Source organism: Dreissena polymorpha, chromosome 12, assembly GCF_020536995.1.
Source record: "Dreissena polymorpha isolate Duluth1 chromosome 12, UMN_Dpol_1.0, whole genome shotgun sequence".
In the NCBI taxonomy this organism is placed as follows: Eukaryota; Metazoa; Mollusca; class Bivalvia; order Myida; family Dreissenidae; genus Dreissena; species Dreissena polymorpha.
In genome coordinates this window covers 58,798,464-58,816,891 of record NC_068366.1, presented here as the reverse complement: position 1 = coordinate 58,816,891, position 18,428 = coordinate 58,798,464, and the positions used below count along the sequence as shown (strand labels likewise).

Here is an 18,428-nt window from a genome sequence, read left to right as displayed (position 1 = left end):
ATAACTGTGGTTGTATAAAGGGAAACACTGACGATTAAATATGTGAATAGACTTTGTTCATTAGTTGGTTAATTATATATTTAAATTAAATAAAAAGGTAAGCAAGTATGCTAAACTGTGTGAAAATATATATGCTCGATGAAATAGTTGTTATTACTGGCAATATCGTCTTCAAGTTTATGCATAAACGAAATGTCATAATGTATCTCTGGACCTAGTATGTTATGCTAAGAGTAGGCATCTGTTATATATCAGTAAGTATTTTATTGTATACAATACAATTTTATTTTGAACATGACTTTGTAAATTCTGAGCAGGTATCCCGCCATACACACAAGAAATCATTTTTTTACATCTTGAATTCCTCTGCTGTTCTCTTACAATGCTTATGCATGTTTTCACAACAATGGATACTGCAGGATACACGTCTATCAAATATGGTTCAAAAGATTAGATATGGTGTGAATCAATGAGAAAAGCGACGTATTAATTTAAAGAACAAACTATCGTATACTATACACATTCACACGAGTATTGTGTAAATATATCAGCATTTTAAACAACACCATCGGATCTACGATGAGTAGCATGTCTTTCCGTAGTATCGTCCCTGCATGATAATGAATACATTCGAATTTTGGAAGTGAACAAACACATAAATACGCATGTGCTAATGTCAATCTATAGTTAAATGTGTATTCTTGGACATAACAACGGAAACTTCATTTATCCCACTTTTACAGCGAATTCGGTTGATTAAAGCCCCGTTGATTAAATATCATCTATAATCAACGGCAGGAAATGACGTCAATATTTCGACGAAATGACGTCATAAATCCAGCGAAATTATCCAGTCAAACTAATTTTGTTTAAACAAAAAAGTTTACAAAATAAAAAATGGGAAACATAAAATAATAGATAAGTGTTGATTATAGATCAGGTTTATCATGCTCGGCACGAAAACGAAAAAGCACGAGCCAAGGCTCGTGCTTTTTATTTTCTGAGCCTCGCATGATAAACCTGATCTATAATCAACACTAACCTATTATTCTCTATTTAAATCGGCAATGATTTACAAAATGCTGGCTAGACTTAGCTCCCTGTAGTAATCTGTTTCATGTACAATTGTCTCGTAGTATCGGCCCTTCTGATTGGTTGCTAAGATTTGTTACTATCGCATGTGCTTGTTCTAAAAAAATCATGTTTTTCTTAAACTATTTTTACATTTTATTCAAAACTAAGCGGCATATAAAACATTTGATAAAGCTACTATTTATCCATAAACAAACTAACATAATTCAGTGTTACGTAATTAAAAATCATAGCTTCACCATGGAATGAACATGACCTACTTTCAAATGGAAACCGGAAATCATGAGAAACATTGTCGTTATTGTAATTAATAATCAGCAAATAAATTAAAACTTCTAAAAATGGAAAAACATGTACTGCCCAGCACTTCTTCAGTGGTTTTCATCAAAGGCACGATTCAATAAGGAGGGCCGATAATATGATAATAAGAGATACGTACATGCGGATTCTTATGCTATGGCCCTTAAAGAACTCCATACTTCTGGATATTCCATTTTACATTTAACGAATTTTATATATACCATTGCTTTCTTAAATATATTTTAATTTAATTAAGTTATTCAAATACCATGATAAGTTTTGATAACAGTGGAAACAAATTGACAACAAATCTTACCCAGCATTCCTAAGTGGAAGTGACCTAGTTTAAAAAGGATTTTACAAAAAGCAAATTGACACACTGCAAACAGGTGTTATTTAACGTAAGAATTGTGTTTGTTTTATCAGCGCTCTCCTATCTTTAGTCTTCTTGTGTATAATAATACAGATTTAATAAAACAAGTCACGGTTTTTAATAATTGGTGGTTGTTTGTTGGACTTAATTAATGAACATGTTTACATGCGGAATGAAACCGAAACAAACGTATATATATTTCTTTCTGCGCAGTGTGAATAGCTAAAACCTACCTACTCTTTTTTCGAGTATGACTTCATAAATATCTAAAAATCATCTGTGTAGGAAAACCATTCCACCGAGGCCCAGAGTAATACATTTTTATATTTAGCCTTATGAAATCAGACTTAATCAGGCCATTTGTGTTAATTCTACGCAGTGTGAATAGCTAAAACCTACCTACTCTCTTTTCGAGTATGACTTCATAAATATCTAAAAATCACTTGTGTAGGAAAACCATTGTACCATGATCCAGTGTGTTAATGTTTATTCTTAGCCGTATGAAAGCATACTTAATCAGACCATTCGTATTGGATTTTCATGGATGATGTAAATACAAAAGTAAACAATAATTCTTATACAATAATATTTTCGATATCAATGTGTATAGAAACCGTCAATGTGGAATATCGGCATCAAGACTTAACAGAACCTAAAATATTTCTTTTAGCGCATTTCATTTTAAGTTCAGTTTAAGATGCCGTTCAAACTACTTTCGATTTAGATGTTAATGCATATTGACTTTCGCCATACAAAATTCATTGACCCTTTGAGAAATTCCATTAATAATATACACATGTATGTTATGCAAAAGATTAGACGTTATAACGGTACACAAATTTTTTTGTTGAGTCGATGTGTTGTGATGATACGTTTGTCGCCAGTTTTGACAAGAGAAATGTTGTATGTTTTACAATATATTGAATTGTCGAAAACCAGCTCTTTTACTTTAATCTCTGAGATAATTGCATAAGTTGTAAATTATAAAGGGGATGGACAACATATACTATAAAATAAAACAGTAGAATGTATAATGGTGTTATTTTGTGTAGAATTTATTGATGGGTATAGAAAGTAAATGATCCAGCATTTACACTTAAAAGCGCCTTCACTGTACACCGGTCAGACGTGTATGAATCATTCTGCTTATGCGCTATTGGTAGTACGTATACACTAAATATATCTGTCATAAGCGCGTGAGTTATTAGTCATTGCATATCGGATACGAAACGATCTGCTCTCCAAACATTAGTCTTGCTCTTATAAAGATGTGAATGGAAAATGATGGATTACTTTCTTTAATGAAAAATATACACATTAAATGAAAGGTTTAGCTTTAATATATAAACAGTCTATAAACTTTAGCAATGTCAAGCGGTAGCCCAGATTTACATCTGATTTTCTATAAATCTTGAAAACGATACGTAGTCAAAGTTTGTAACCAAATCTATCGAACAAACCAATAAAATCATCGGAAATCATTCTTTCGGGTCAAATGGAAGGCAATTTCTCCAGCATTATTGTGTCTGTTTATAAACGTTTACAAATGTCAAATCCTCAGTAAAAAGCTACATCGAAGTTGTTTAGATCAAACTCGCGAAGGTTTGTCAGCTGCGGTCAGTGCACAAATAATTTCGCATAATTTTATTGACAAACTCCATGCAATATGATAGGTTTTTTTCAAATGAGCATGGAGTATTCACGTGTCATTTATTGTTCGCTGAAACACTCTCGTAACTTGATAAATAATAAGACAGTAGTGTTTTGGAGTTACGTACAACGAGCTGCCTGTTTAAATCAAGATCGCTTTGAACACACGTGGACATGTCATTTGTAAATAATTAAAAGGAATCATCTGGTTTTGTCCAAAAGTCATAATTGATGTCAAATAAGTACTGTATGACAGATGTAGCATTTTTTTTTAACAATTGCAAAAATTACCCTCTCGAATACGCGTAATTAAAGGGGCCTTTTCACAGATTTTGGCATGTATTGAGGTTTGTTATTAAATGCTTTATATTGATAAATGTAAACATTAAATCTATAAAACTTCGGTAAAAAAACCAAGAATGAAATTTAAAAAAGGAATAATGTAACCCTCAAAAGGGCTTGAACCACTGATTCCTCGAGTCCTGGAGTAAAAGTCTACCACTTAGACCGCATGCCCATCCGTGCTCACATAATAAAGGATGTATTTTATACTTTCGATAAGCAATCCGCGTAGTTTCACAAAATATAACGACAACAACAGAACTCTCCAAATTATTCAATCGTTTCGCGTTTGCAACGCTTTATAATTTTCAGGTTTTTAAATCGTCAAAAGATGCATATATAGGCTATTTTAGAGCATGGTAAAGGTTCAGTATTACTGTTTCCTCGCAAATATCATAACTAAAACGAAAACTTACGAATCTGAAACAACTTTTTTTGATTTTGTCAATTTACCAAAACGTGAAAAGGCCCCTTTAATCTCGATATGCGGAGACTTTTAACAAGAGTACAGGTGACTATATACAGACTGATTTGAATCAGACGCATTCCTTTTGGGAAGAGTCGTTCCAAGTTATATTGGCTTAAAAAATCAGATGGTCAATCTCCTTTTGACATCTAGCCACGAACATGTAAGAAGATCTTTAATCTTCCTGTGAAATGGTCAAAAGAAATACACAACATTCTGAAAAATAAACTTTTCAAACACAATTTGAAATATTCTTTATCCGTTGCGGAGAAGCACAATTAACTTGATAATGTTTTGAAATAGCATTTTTTTTATCTTTTATGTTTTTTTCTTTAATAAAATGTTAAATATTGCTGGTCAAATGACCCGAATTGAAGCAGCTATTTCATAGCATGTAACAATAATTATTTTTTCTTGGGCGAATAAGGTTAACCAAACTATCTGTGGTCTTATACTCAGACCCACTTGCAGCAGGTTTATATGGACATCATTAACGCGCTTACCCTTAACATATTCTGAATACGGTTCTACTCCATTCTGGAATATAATAAATTATAATTCGCTTTGTCTCGTGTGGTAAGGCACGATTAATCTCACGGCTTTTTTACTGCGTATTCCTCGACAAGCTGTAGTGTTTTCTTGACAATACAACTTCTTGTATGGGGTAAAAATATATGAAATAAATGACAAATGTAAGCTTCAGTGTTTTAAATACTGCATGGTTTTCAAGCTGCATCATATTGGACAATTACAAACTCACTGGCATGATACTTGTCAGGCTTACATAATTTACGCAAGTTCGAGTCCAAACATTTAATTTTGTTTTCCTAGAAGCTTTTATTTTATTTTGTCATAGTTTTCGTGAACATTTTATTGTGTATTTTTTATATTTATATGTTCTTAAGTTTTATATATTAGTGTTTTTCTGATGTTTCTTTTCACAATTTTCAAAAAAACTCAACACACATATGATCAATACAAATGTACGAATTCTTTTCATATATGTCTTATTTTCATAAATTACATAATATAGAATTGCGATGCATGATCACTATTGAATTCAATATAATATTAAATGGATTTTTCAATGCAAATATCGAACTCAGATGAATAACGGCAGAAATCCTCGGCTTCCCTATGCCGATATCATCATTGTCCGATTTCAATGTGTTATCGTAATACAGAAACCATGTATTTTCTCCATATCATATAAAATTAGTAGCATATTGTAATTGCATTCTGCTATAAGACAATCGGTTTATCTTTCGAAAATTAAATCATTTTTAAAATCATATGACTCGTATTTACACGATATGGGCAACAGTTCATATGAGACTATTCATTAACAAGTCCAATATTTTTTAACACTGAGTATGTTAAGTAATTTGAATATCAATAACTATGACAAAACGCGCAATAAACGCAGTTGGTGGTAACAATGAGTGGTATGTTTTATCGCGTGTACAATTTAACATTGTATTTACGCCTGACCTGACCTCGTATTTTATTTAAGATTAACATGTATGTAGAAAATAAACACAAACACAGCTATGATTTACTCCATAATTTACGTAAGATTATAGCTTTATATGTTTCATAGGTAGTGTTATTGTATATATTAACTTAATATTTAACAACTTTTTTTTGTCAAATGGGACCATGATGTCTTTAAGTCTTTGTTATTTCATGTGATTTCTATAAATAAGTATCTTCATGCACTTTCCGTTTCGTATATAAGATAAATATCAGATTTACGATGAACGAACAATGCTGTGTCATGACTGTAGTTTGTTCTATGAGCATGTAATAAACATAGAATGTTACTTTATACGTGAATGTTTTAATAAGTACAGATATTATCTGTTTTAGACTCCGAACGTTACCCCAAAATGCATATTTTTACGATTTATTACTGTGATTAATATTATATTTATTCCCAGAGATATGCAAAATTTGCTTTTCTACGGTTTAAAAAGTGTGGTATTATAAATAATATATTTAAGTGACCTTATATCAATAATTTTTATTGTTAATATTTCAGGATGGATATTAATTTAACTAATCGTGCTCGACTGAAAAGTCTCATCCGAAACGACGTTGCGGGTGTTAGAATGGAAAACAAAATAGCGGACTTAAAAGATTTGCAAAGAGACAAAAACGAAGTAATAGAAGCAATAGAATCAATGAAACAACACATTAAAGAAATTACAAGAGCACTTGAACAAATGGTCGTGTCTGCGCAAACTGTAGCAAAGATGAATTCATCATTTGATCTACATTTAGAGAACACGAGTCCAACTCAGGACATTGAAAACGATAAAGATATAATACACGAGCTTCACGAAAATGTTGAGGCAAACACATCATTTCATTCCTCCGATGAAGTGGCCGGTCGTCGTGTGGTAGATGATATTGACTATGAACAAGGAGAGTGTTCCACGAACAATTCTGATTGTCAATCGAATGACGAGACACCCGAATGTAATTCATATCCACTAGAACCAAACGATGCGAACTGCACGTACAACTTTAGAGACATCACCGACGACCTAACAAATGACGATTCTGATAGCGATACCAGTGTTCAAGACCAAAATCATAGTTCAGATATTGACAGCGTAGAAGCAGAGTGTGTAATTGCCCCTGAAAAACAAAACACCACCGTATGCAAAGTCATTAAACCTTCACAAAGCACCGATGACTGTGCACCAAATTCCAAAATTGTTGCAAGCGAATCGGACTTGTCAACGAATAAAGACAAAAGGTTTGACAGACCTTTCAACGAACTTGAAGAATACAGCGAATCCTCAAACGGCAAAAAAGGTCAGGATTGCTTAACAGATGGCGCTGTCTCCGGTAAAACTCTTTCATCAATGGTCCCAGTACACCGTTATGCATCTAAGAGACGTTCGGATAATAATATGCACACAACCAATGTACCATCTGTCCGTCGAAGTTGTGCCTTAGTACGATACGCGAGCATGATAAATCTCGTGTTTTTTAACATGTGCATTTCGTGTTATTTCAGACAACATCCTATTGGCTATTTAACGCAATTGGTAGACAGAAAGGATTTTAATAGATTCAAAGCATGCGCGTTTACGTTAACACGTGTCTATATTAGAAAATCAAGATCCGTTTCAAAAAGAAGAATCAATTTCCAGTTTAGACTTGATTTTATTTCAATGAACTGTTTGACACATTCTAGTTTTGATGCCAAAATTGAAGTTGCCGTTCAATGTCAACGACGAATTAGAATTTGTTTCATCGTTGCTGAATCAAACGTTGCGTCTATGGTTCGTGTTTTGGAAAGCTCAAAAAATAAAAGTGTATACAAAAGTATGGAATCCTCTGCTACGTATTACAGTAAAACGCGCCGCTTTGGTTATCATACAAGGTATACGGAACATGGGTTAATATGCAACGAAATGGCTATTATTCGCAGTGTAAGTCCATACCTGGAAAAGACCCCTATTGGACCGTGTTTTGGAGGAAAACACCATTCGAGTGAAGATCGTGCACATGTTATGCATTATGATGCTGCTCGCGATACAGTCGGTATGATCGAAGGTAAATCCCCATCTTCAAAAAGTGTGAACGTGTATGCTACAAAGGTCACTGCAGATACTTTGTCTTTTTCTCATCTGATCGACATATACTGGTACAAAGCATTGTCGGCAGTAGCACGAAGTGAAAGTATCTGTTCTACATATGAGGTACAAACAAATATCTTGAGCACTTCGATCATACTCGATACAACAGAACTATCCATTGACACAGATAAACGAAATGAAATGGACTTAAGAAAGAAAGAAGATTACAATGACGTAAACGAAGTTACGGGCACATGTCTGGCAAAGTTGGAAAAAACAGCAGAACTTTATAGACATTTATATTTTGAACAAGAACAACACATGATTTGCAATGGATTTGTTTATCCTATTCAAGAGATGCAAGATCTGCAATTTCGGCGAAGATCATTTTTCTGCTATAGGGGTGACGGCAATCGTGACGAGCTAGCTGAACATGGTTTCTATCATTGCCCGAACATAAATGCTAAGAGTACGAAGTGTTTCGCGTGTTTGATAATATATGATGGATGGACAACAAATTGCAACGTGTCAGAAGTACACAAGAGGTTGTCACCAACCTGCCGTCTTCACATAGAAAGAAGAGTAAGAATTGTGAATCTAAGTATTTATTTTCTCGTCATTTTCGCATGTTTTTCTTTCTCAAGTTTGAAGTTTTCAAATATTTGTAATTAAATGTTTCATATCAATTTTTGGACTAAAACATGAGTATAGAAATTGACATCCTTTTAAAGCCATTCTCAAATTGCCCAATTTTAATTTACCATTTCATGAAAACACAGACAGGCTATCAACCAGTGCACGACCCATGCAACGCAGAATATGGTATGCATGTTAAGTTATACAAATTAAATTTTGCAGCGCGATTGAATTACTATTTCTCGAATAAGTTATATATATTGGACGTATTTATTTTTATCGAAATTGTTCGTAGTCTTTACTAACAGAAGTTGCAAACGTAACATTAGGTGCGACCAACTATTCACCAAGAGCATGGGCACTGGAGAACAACTTAGCCCATTTTATAGATCTCAGAGCTGGTAGAGAACGGGGCACTGACGGTTAGATGGTTATTTTATGTTGTTATTGTGAATGATTTTGCGATACGCAAATGTATTTGTTCATTGTTAATTTCCATAGAGGTGAGATTTGCGAACGATTTTTAGTATTATTTATGGTAAAACATGTATTCCAATTATTCCTGCTAAAATTATTTGATTTTTTTTTTAAATGGAACAGAAGCTAACAATTTTGACTTATAATATTTTAAAACGAAGTTTGATTATGTATATGCTTGTCGCTAATCTCATACTTTTTTGCAGCAACACCTTCGTCTGCAATATCGCTAGCAGTTGAAAGAACACGAGGATATACCGTAGATCTACATCGGACAAGGGCCCCGCAAGCAGGTTTGGTGATACTGTCTTTTAACAATATTATTTATACCTTTTATAAAATTAATATACAATAAACGATTACTGTCTTATGATTACAGATTGATATCGGACTAGGATGATATGGGCATTAGGAAGCCGAGGCTTGCAGAGGCATTCTTGCCGATATTTATCCGATATAAAGCTGTCATCATATGACAGTTAAACTTGTTTTCTATTTAACTTAATATTTCTTAAAAACGATTGTTGTTGTTTTTTTCAAAATAATTAGTTACAAAATAAGTTAAATTAAAACGCAAATATTTAGCGATCTAAAGATCGTCTCAACATGCAAATGAGACAGTCATATGACGTCAACATGGAACTTTGTGTATTTATCATTAAACAAACGAAAACAGTTCTAGCAAAAAGTATAAATAACATTTGTTTATACATTTAATCAATTAACTAAAACTTAAGCAAGAAAGTGTTAAAGGTCGAGATAAATAGACCATGCTAGTTGTTGTCCTGTTTGGTTATTTTCTCGTCAGAACAAATATAATCATAACGCCCCTTATTCCTCAATTTTAAAAACCGATTTTTGATTGTTTTGTTTTCTTTTATTAGGAACAGGCATATAATTTCTCTATGCAAAAATTCATCATCTCAGTCTTATCTATCAGGCTATGTTTATAAATGCAGATCACGATGAACTTGACATCAGGCCGGTTGTTATAATGTGCCACGGATGTAACTCACAACCTGCAAATATTGTCCTACTCCCCTGTCGGCACCTTGTGATATGCGACCGTTGCGTTGTGGGATTCATCAGGTGCCCCGCCTGCAACACGCGAAATGTCGGCCATGTCCGCGCAGTTGTGTTCTGGTGATAAAATGGAATGAAACAGATGAATTAAAGGTGTTGAGAAGAAGAATATATACAAGTCAAGAAATGTCAAGTACCCGTGTTACATGCCTCGAACAAACATGTTAGAAATTCAATATATTGTAGATAAATTTAATGCATGGATGCACGTTAGTAAATATTATATCACAAAATATTCAGTGCGTTGATCAAACATTTTATACCTGTGTTTCATATTACAAATGTTCATGTATACTTAATATTTATTATATATGTGTGATTTTTTTAATTTGATATTTATATAAAGAATGTAAAGACGTCTTAGTTGTAGTTGTATTGCCATAATGTAGTTCCGCTTTTATATTATTTTAAGTTACTTTTATTTTTTTCATATTCCCAATCATTATGTTAATGTTACAAATAAATGTATGCAAATAAAGTGATGATGTAAATATTATACGACAACATTTCTAGTGCGTTGATCAAATGTTCATACCAGTATATTTTATTAGCAAAACTTTATGTACATTATAATATTATATGTGTGATTTTTTTTCATATTTATATATAAGATTTGCACTAGCTTAAGGTGTAGTTGTATTGCCATTTATTAACAGAATGTAGTTCCGCGGTTATATAATTTTAAGTTAATTTTATTTCTTATATCCCCAATCATTATATAAGTTTTACAGAAACGATGCCGACTTAAAAGATGTACGGACACGAAGCGTATACATAAAGGTTTTTATTTAAATCTAGGCAAACTATTAGTAACCGAACCATACGAGCAACGTTAAGTCGAGTTTGATTTCATTTTCTTCTGCAAAAGTATGAATATTTAACAATTTAGATTTATAAACATCTGGAATACAACCCTATGTATTATGACTTTTTCTTAAAATGAATTGATACGATCTAGAATTGTTTACTTTATGAGGATGGATTTTTAAATCTTGTTAACAAGAACTTCATTATAAATACACATTTTTATGTAATACATAAATGTTTTCAGATGTATAAAAATATGAAAATATTACATACAAGAATACTTATAGATGTATCACCATTTCTTTTCTGTAGGTAACTAAAATGCTCTGGTGATTTTACACAATATGGAATATAAAGTCATCGATTTCAATTAATCCCAACTACAACACATTGTTCGGATAAAATTCAAATTGTCTATGTAATAAATTTATTGTAGTATATAATGTTTTAAAATATATTTTTTAACAATTATTTGTTTAGCTACAGAATCATTTATGTTTTGCTTCTACAAATGAATTTTTAACATCGATTGTTTTTTATATACATACTAAATGCACGGCATTTGAACTGTGTAGTAAAACATTAAATCGTTTTTCCATAGCACAGGCTTTGACGACTTCATTTGCAGACTATCAAATTACAAAATATCGTTCATTATTGCATTTTTTCATTATGGAACATAACTTAACTATAATACAAATCATTTGAAATGAAAGTCTTACATGCCTTGAGCATGCATGTTAGAAGTTCAATATATTGTAGATAAGCTTAATGCATGGATGCTCATAAACTAATTATGTTAATATTATATTACACAATATCTAGTGCGTTGATCAAACTTATTATACCAGTGTATAATATAAGAAAAACTTCATGAATACTCTATATGTATTATATATGTGTGATTTTGTAATTGTATATTTATATATAAAATGTACACACGTCTTAGTTGTAGTTGTATTGCCATTTATAACCATATAGAGAATATTATGTGAGTTTTGGATAAAGATCAAGTTTATCATGCGAGGCTTAGAACCGATGTAGCGCGAGGCTTGCCGAGCGCTAACATGGTTCGTGCCGAGCATGATAAACTTGATCTTTATCCAAAACTCACATAATATTCTATTTATCCTATTATTTTGTGGTCGTTTATCGTTCAAAAACAGTAAAAATACTTTAAAATTCAAAGAAACAGCGCTGGTTTTCCAAGTTGACTCCGAAGTGTTTGTTTACTTCAACGTCATCATTTGCTATGACGTCACATTGAAACATATAGTGTTCTTAAGATAGAGGACGGAAAACCATGGTCTAAAAATAGCGATAGTATAAAGGTAAAGTTTATACGATCGTTGTTATACTATCGATTTTCATCTGGTAATAGGATAAAATGTAGTTCCGCTGTTGTATAATTTCAAGTTACTTTTATTTTTTCATATCCCAATCATTATGTTAATTTGACCAATACATAGATGCACATAAACTAATAATGTAAATATTATATGACACAATTATTAGTGCGTTTATCAAACGTATTATACCAGTTTATTTTATGCTTTCCGGTGGTTTATAGAGAAATATCAGTGAATTAAAACCGATAATTTCACTGTTTCAAACAGTGAAAATTTTCAGTCAAAATTATCGATAATTTTCACTGTTTTCTGTGAGATGACGTCATTTTTTTACGAAATAACGTCATTATCCCAGCAAAATTCTTTAGTTAAACTCTTTAACAATGTATATATACTGTGAAAAAAACATAAAATAAAAAGGAAATTTGTTGGATTCGGTGAAATATCGATTTTAATTCACTCGTTATCATAGAAAAAATATATTTTCACTCGTGGCTGCGCCACTCGTGAAAATGTTATTTTCTATGATCGCTCGTGAATAAAAATTGATAATACACCGAATCCAACAAATATCCTCTATATATTTTATTAGCAAAATTTCATGTACATTATATATGTGTGATTTTTTTATTTGATATTTATATATAAGATTTGCACTAGCGTTAGTTGTAGTTGTATTAGCATTTATAACCAGTATGTAGTTCCGCTTGTATATAATTGTAAGTTACTTTTATTTTTCATATCCCCAAACCTTATATAAGTTTTAACAAAACGATTCCGACTTAAACTATGCACGGACAAGGAAAGTATATATAACGGATTTTATTTAAATCTAGGCAAACGCACCAACGTTAAGTCTACATGTAGTTTGATTTATTGTTTTGTTGGCAAAAGTATAAATATTAAGATAAATTGAGGCGATCTGGAATTGTTTACTTCGCGAGGATGGATGCTTAAATCTTGTTAACAAGAACGTTTGTGACTGATAATCGCAAGTTCATTTCATCGTGCCTTAACAGTTGTAATTTTGTTAACATCGTGAATTTGGAACCAATTCGAAAGAAAATTAAATGTAATTGAATTAATATACTCTTGTATTCTTTTACATTTGATTAATACTGCATTGAGTTTAATGATTATTTGCACTTGTGTTTTTATTAACCCCAAGCGAACACGGTGCATCTGCAAATCGGTCAAAGCCCACAACGTTTCTAATAGACCACTTCAAGGCGATAGCCAGAGATTTAATCAGCTATAAATTTCGAAAAAAAAAAGGAAAGCTGTTTTGCTCGCTTGTTTTTCAGGACAGACATGACGAATTTTATTCAACGTTCAATGCGTATTAAAAGTATTGACAAGACCCGATACGTCAAGTTTGGTAATAATAATTGAGTAATTGTTCTAAACTACGTACTCGATACCGAGAAAACAAATAACGCAAATATTGAAACTTGTTAACAAGAAAGATGAAACTGATCTCGTCTGCATATGGGGTATTTTGGATGCAGGTCATCGGTCATTATCACTGTTGGTAAATATAGAAAAATATGTTTATTTTCAAGATAAAGGTTTATGTGACTCGATTGATATGTTCATAGTTAAAAAAAAAGAAATCACTTGACATCTAAAGTAACTTATCTACTTAACAGACTGTTTGGTTTTGAAAATAAAACGCCAAAAGCTCTTACAAGAACTAGAAAAGTAGACGCATTGTCCATCCGACAGCCTTTGTTTTGTTATGTTGCGAGATGTGTGTATTTTTCTATATTGCAAGTGGTCACTTTCCTTACAATAACGACTAAACGTACGTATATAATGGTTTGTCATTGCATGCTTTCTTTACTATTTGTCAAGTATACTTGCAGTTTTTCTGATTTCATGCATACTGTGTGCTTTATTTATGCCGACTGTGTGTTTTCATTGTCGTGTTGTTGCTAATTTACATTTATCTAAATAAAATTAACCTTGTGTAAAATAGGCTTTACAGGCGCAATGTAGAGAATCACATTTGATGTGAAGATAAACCGTTATGACGGTCTATTTTTCAACTTTCGTCATTATAAACACTCATTTTTATGTGATACATAGATGTTTTCAGATTTATAATAAAAATATGAAAATATTACCTAAAAGAATGATAAAAGATGTATCGATGTTTTTTTTCTGTAGGTAGCTAAGATGCTGTGGTGATTTTTTTTACACAATATGGTATGATAAGTCATCGTTTTCATTTAAGCTCACCAACACAAATTTGCTATGATGAAATTCAAATTGTTTATTTAATAAATTAATTGTAAAATATATAATGTTTAAAAAAATATTTTGAACAACTATGTGTTAAGCTTTAGAATCATGTATGTTTTGCTACTAGACATGCTACTACTTTTTGACATCGATTTATTTAATATATGTTAAAATATGTTTATATAGATACTTTATGCACGGTCTTAAACTGAGTTGTAAAACAGAGACGTGATAAAATCGTGTTTTCATAGGACAAGCTGTGGCGACTTTATTTGCAGACTATCAAATTACACAATATTGTCCATTATTGCATTTTTTTCATTATGAAACATAACTTAACTGCGATATTATTGATTTCAAATGCTACATGCCATGAACATATATTTAAGGAGTTCAATATATTGCAGATAAGCTTAATGCATGGCTACACATAAACTTATAATGTAATGTTATATAACACAATTTCTTGTGCGTTGATCAAACCTATTATACCAGTGTATTATATTAACAAAACTTCATAAATACCATATATGTATTATATATAAGTGATTTTGTAATTGTATATTTATATATAAAATGTACACACGTCTAAGCTGTAGTTGTATTGTCATTTATAACCATAATTAAGTTCCGCTTTTGTATTATTAAAATTTACTTTAATTTTTTCATATCCCCGATCATTATGTTTATTTTACCAATACATTGATGCACATAAATTAATGATGTAAATATAATAAAATTTCAAGTGCGTTAACCAAACATTTTACACTAGTGTATTTCATAAGCAAAATTTCATGAACATAATATACATGTGATTTTTTCAAATTGATATGAATATATTAGATTTGCACTAGCGTTAGTTTAAGTTGTATTGCCATTTACAACAGTATGTAGATCCGCTTTTATATGATTTTAAGTTACTTTTATTTGTCATATCGCTCAATAATTATATAAGTTAAACCAAAACAATGCCGACTTAAACACTGCACGGACATATGTTAAATTTGGTCAATATAGAAAAAGATTTCCTCTCACGATTAAGTTTTATTTGACTTGTATGATATTTTAAAAGTTAGGAAAAAAAATACTTGATAGCTCAAGTAACTAAACTACTTAACAAACTGTTTGGTTTTGAACAAAAACGCCAAAAGCGCTGGCAAGAACAAGAAAAGTAGACGCATTGTCCATCCGACAGCTCTTGTTTTGTTATGTTGCGAGTTGTTTATGTTGTCCTTTATTGCAATTGGTCACATTCCTTAAAAAAACGACTACACTTACTTATATAAAGGATTGCCATTGCATGCTTTCTTTACTAATTTTAAATTATACATGCTGTTTTCTGAAGTTAGTATTGATTTCTTGCAATTTGTGTGGTTATTTATGCAGATTGAGTGTCTGCATTGATGCAATGATAAGTCATCGTTTTCAATTAAACTTTTTAAATTTATTGTAAGATATAGTTTTTTAAATTTTGTTTTAAACAATGATTAGTTAAGCTATTGAATCGTTTATGTTTTGCTTCTACAAATGAATTTTTATCATCGATTGATTTGTTTGTATACATATTTAGTGCAGGTCTCAAACTGTGTTGTTAAACAGAGACTTGATAAAATCGTGTGAACAAGCTGTGACGACTTCATTTGCAGACTATCAAATTGCAACAATATTGTCCATTATTTCATTGTTTTATTATAGAACGTAACTTAGCTATGATAAAAATAATTTAAAATAAAATGTTACATGGCGACTAAAGTTATATTGTGGGGGCTGAAATTACATTAGTCTTTCATGTAAAATAGTTACATTGCTTGGGAACTCTGTGTTGTGTATGTTCGGGTTGACGTACACGCTAGTTCAGATTGACACTTAATTAAACGATGGAACAAGATATGCATGAACATTTAGCATTTAATATGTGAACAAATGATGTATGATATTTCGTTATATATTCTCAAGAAATGTTGCACTATCTAGTTTGGATCGACATGAATATTCCGAATCATGATAAATAATATATTTATAAACAGATCATGATTAAGGCTATTTTTTCACTTATCATTATTTTACATACTTCATAATACTAAAAAATGTATTTGCACTCTATGAACTGTTTTTATAAGGATTATGCATACAAATCATGTAATTCGTCCTGCTTTACTTACGTGTAACCATCTAATATGTTTTTAGTAATAAAACGTTTTCAAATAGATGTACATGATTGTTTTATTAAATAATGATTATAATATACAAGACAAGGTTAGGCGTACATGAATGTATGGAAAAAATGAGCTCACTTATAACGTGCATATTTGTTTAAAGAAGCATCAATTTTCACGACAAAACTACTTGTAGAGTGATCATTATCAAATGTTGAGTGCCGATATTTTCGGTAATTTATACAACGTTATGTGCTAAAAACAATTTCATAAATTGTTAAATTATGGAAAATATATTTGCTTTTCAAATTTATCTTGTGAAACCATATGTATTATGAAGTTTTCTTTGTTATAAATATAACATCATAATAAATTTCGTATAAATGGATTACGAGTTGCATGTAAGTGTTGATGCAAAGCATCAAAGGGCGTCGGGAATTTCAGTGTAAAAGGCACTCATTGAAGTTACATGGAACGATTTTTATGCTCCCCGAAATAAAATTTCGGCGGAGCATATAGTTGCCAGTTTGTCCTTCCTTCCTTCCTTCCTTCCTTCCTTCCTTCCTTCCTTCCTTCCTTCCTTCCTTCCTTCCTTCCTTCCTTCCTTCCTTCCTTCCTTCCTTCCTTCCTTCCTTCCTTCCTTCCTTCCTTCCTTCCTTCCTTCCTTCCTTCCTTTCTTCCTTTCTTCCTTCCTTCCTTCCTTCCTTCCTTCCTTCCTTCCTTCCTTCCTTCCTTCATTCCTTCCTTCCTTCCTTCTTTCCGTCACACTTTTGTTACCGTTTCTCATAGCGCCTTCAATACTTTACCGATCTTTTTCATATTTGGCATGTAGGTACCTTGCATGAACCTCTACCTTTTGATGAGGTTTGAGGTCACTGGGTTCAAGGTCAAGGTCACCGAGGCTAATAATAGATTTTCCGTCACGCTTTTGTTACAGTTTCTAATAGGGCCTTCACTACTTTACCGATCTCTTTCATATTTGGCATGTAGGTACCTTGCATGGACCTCTACCTATTGATGAGGTTTGAGGTCACTGGGTTCAAGGTCACCAAGGCTAATAATAGATTTTTTAGGTGGTTATTAACACATAGATTGACAAAGCGCATCATCGGAGAGCATCCATCGTTTCCAACGATACTTGTTTTTCTACTGTAAATATTAATATATTGGCCGATTATTTTAAACAAAATAGAAAAAGATACTGGTATAACCATTATCTATGATTTTGTGTTATAACCCCCAAATAACCATTATTATGGATGTTGTGTAATAACACCCAAATAACCATTATCTATGATTTTGTGTTGTAACCCCCAAATATTTCATAGTTCATTTTATTTACATTGGTTTCCTTTTTTTACTGGCATCCGTGTGCAGTTTTCATTAATGGAACAGAACTGTGTAGTTTAAAAAAAATCTGCTTCATCTTGTAAGCGTAATTTCTTATTTTTTTTCAACTTCAAGAGGAGATGATTCTGAACTTATTCTTACGTTGCTCTTTTACGATAGGGGTTGAGTAGTCATTGATATGAAAACACTGTACAAGTTTTAATGTGTAAACCACCCCCCCCCCCCCTCTCACACATATATTTCATGGGCATAACAAAAACAAAAAATGGTTACAATAAAACAGCAAATTTATTTAAACTAAAATGTCTGCAGCAAAACAAAAAGTTAACATAGAACACAAATAAAATAATTTGATTCTACTGGGGCTCGAACCTTGGGACTCTCACATGTTAAGCGAGCGTGTAACCACTACACTACGGAACCGCTTGAAAAATCAACTTCTTACTAAGATATTATTAAGCTATTAATAGTCGGTTTAAATGTAAACCCAGAAGTTTAAACGCTGGATAG

At 31.9% G+C, this 18,428-nt stretch overlaps 1 protein-coding gene across 4 annotated transcripts; it reads left to right on the top strand.

Moving 5' to 3' along the window:
* The first annotated feature begins 1,652 nt into the window (after window positions 1-1,652).
* LOC127853564 (uncharacterized) lies at window positions 1,653-16,956 on the top strand. 4 transcript variants are annotated; one of them, XM_052388161.1, is made up of 6 exons: window positions 1,653-1,793; window positions 6,265-8,398; window positions 8,596-8,638; window positions 8,782-8,874; window positions 9,136-9,222; window positions 9,889-16,956. In XM_052388161.1, the coding sequence occupies exons 2-6, from the start codon at window positions 6,266-6,268 to the stop codon at window positions 10,074-10,076; spliced, it is 2,544 nt and encodes an 847-aa protein (XP_052244121.1). In that variant the 5' UTR covers window positions 1,653-1,793; window position 6,265; the 3' UTR covers window positions 10,077-16,956. The 4 variants fall into 4 exon arrangements, with proteins under 4 accessions (XP_052244121.1, XP_052244118.1, XP_052244119.1 ...); XM_052388158.1 differs by having other exon boundaries at window positions 8,761-8,874; XM_052388159.1 differs by lacking the exon at window positions 1,653-1,793 and adding an exon at window positions 2,164-2,326 and having other exon boundaries at window positions 8,761-8,874.
* Window positions 16,957-18,428: the final 1,472 nt, after the last annotated feature.

What these genes read in the sequence shown, in the direction of transcription:
- LOC127853564 (XM_052388158.1), top strand. Translation starts at nt 6,266, where the DNA reads ATGGATATTAATTTAACTAATCGTGCTCGACTGAAAAGTCTCATCCGA. An exon ending in GTCTTCACATAGAAAGAAGA is followed by an intron (nt 8,399 to 8,595) that starts GTAAGAATTGTG and finishes ATGAAAACACAG; the next exon opens with ACAGGCTATCAACCAGTGCA. An exon ending in TAGAGAACGGGGCACTGACG is followed by an intron (nt 8,875 to 9,135) that starts GTTAGATGGTTA and finishes ACTTTTTTGCAG; the next exon opens with CAACACCTTCGTCTGCAATA.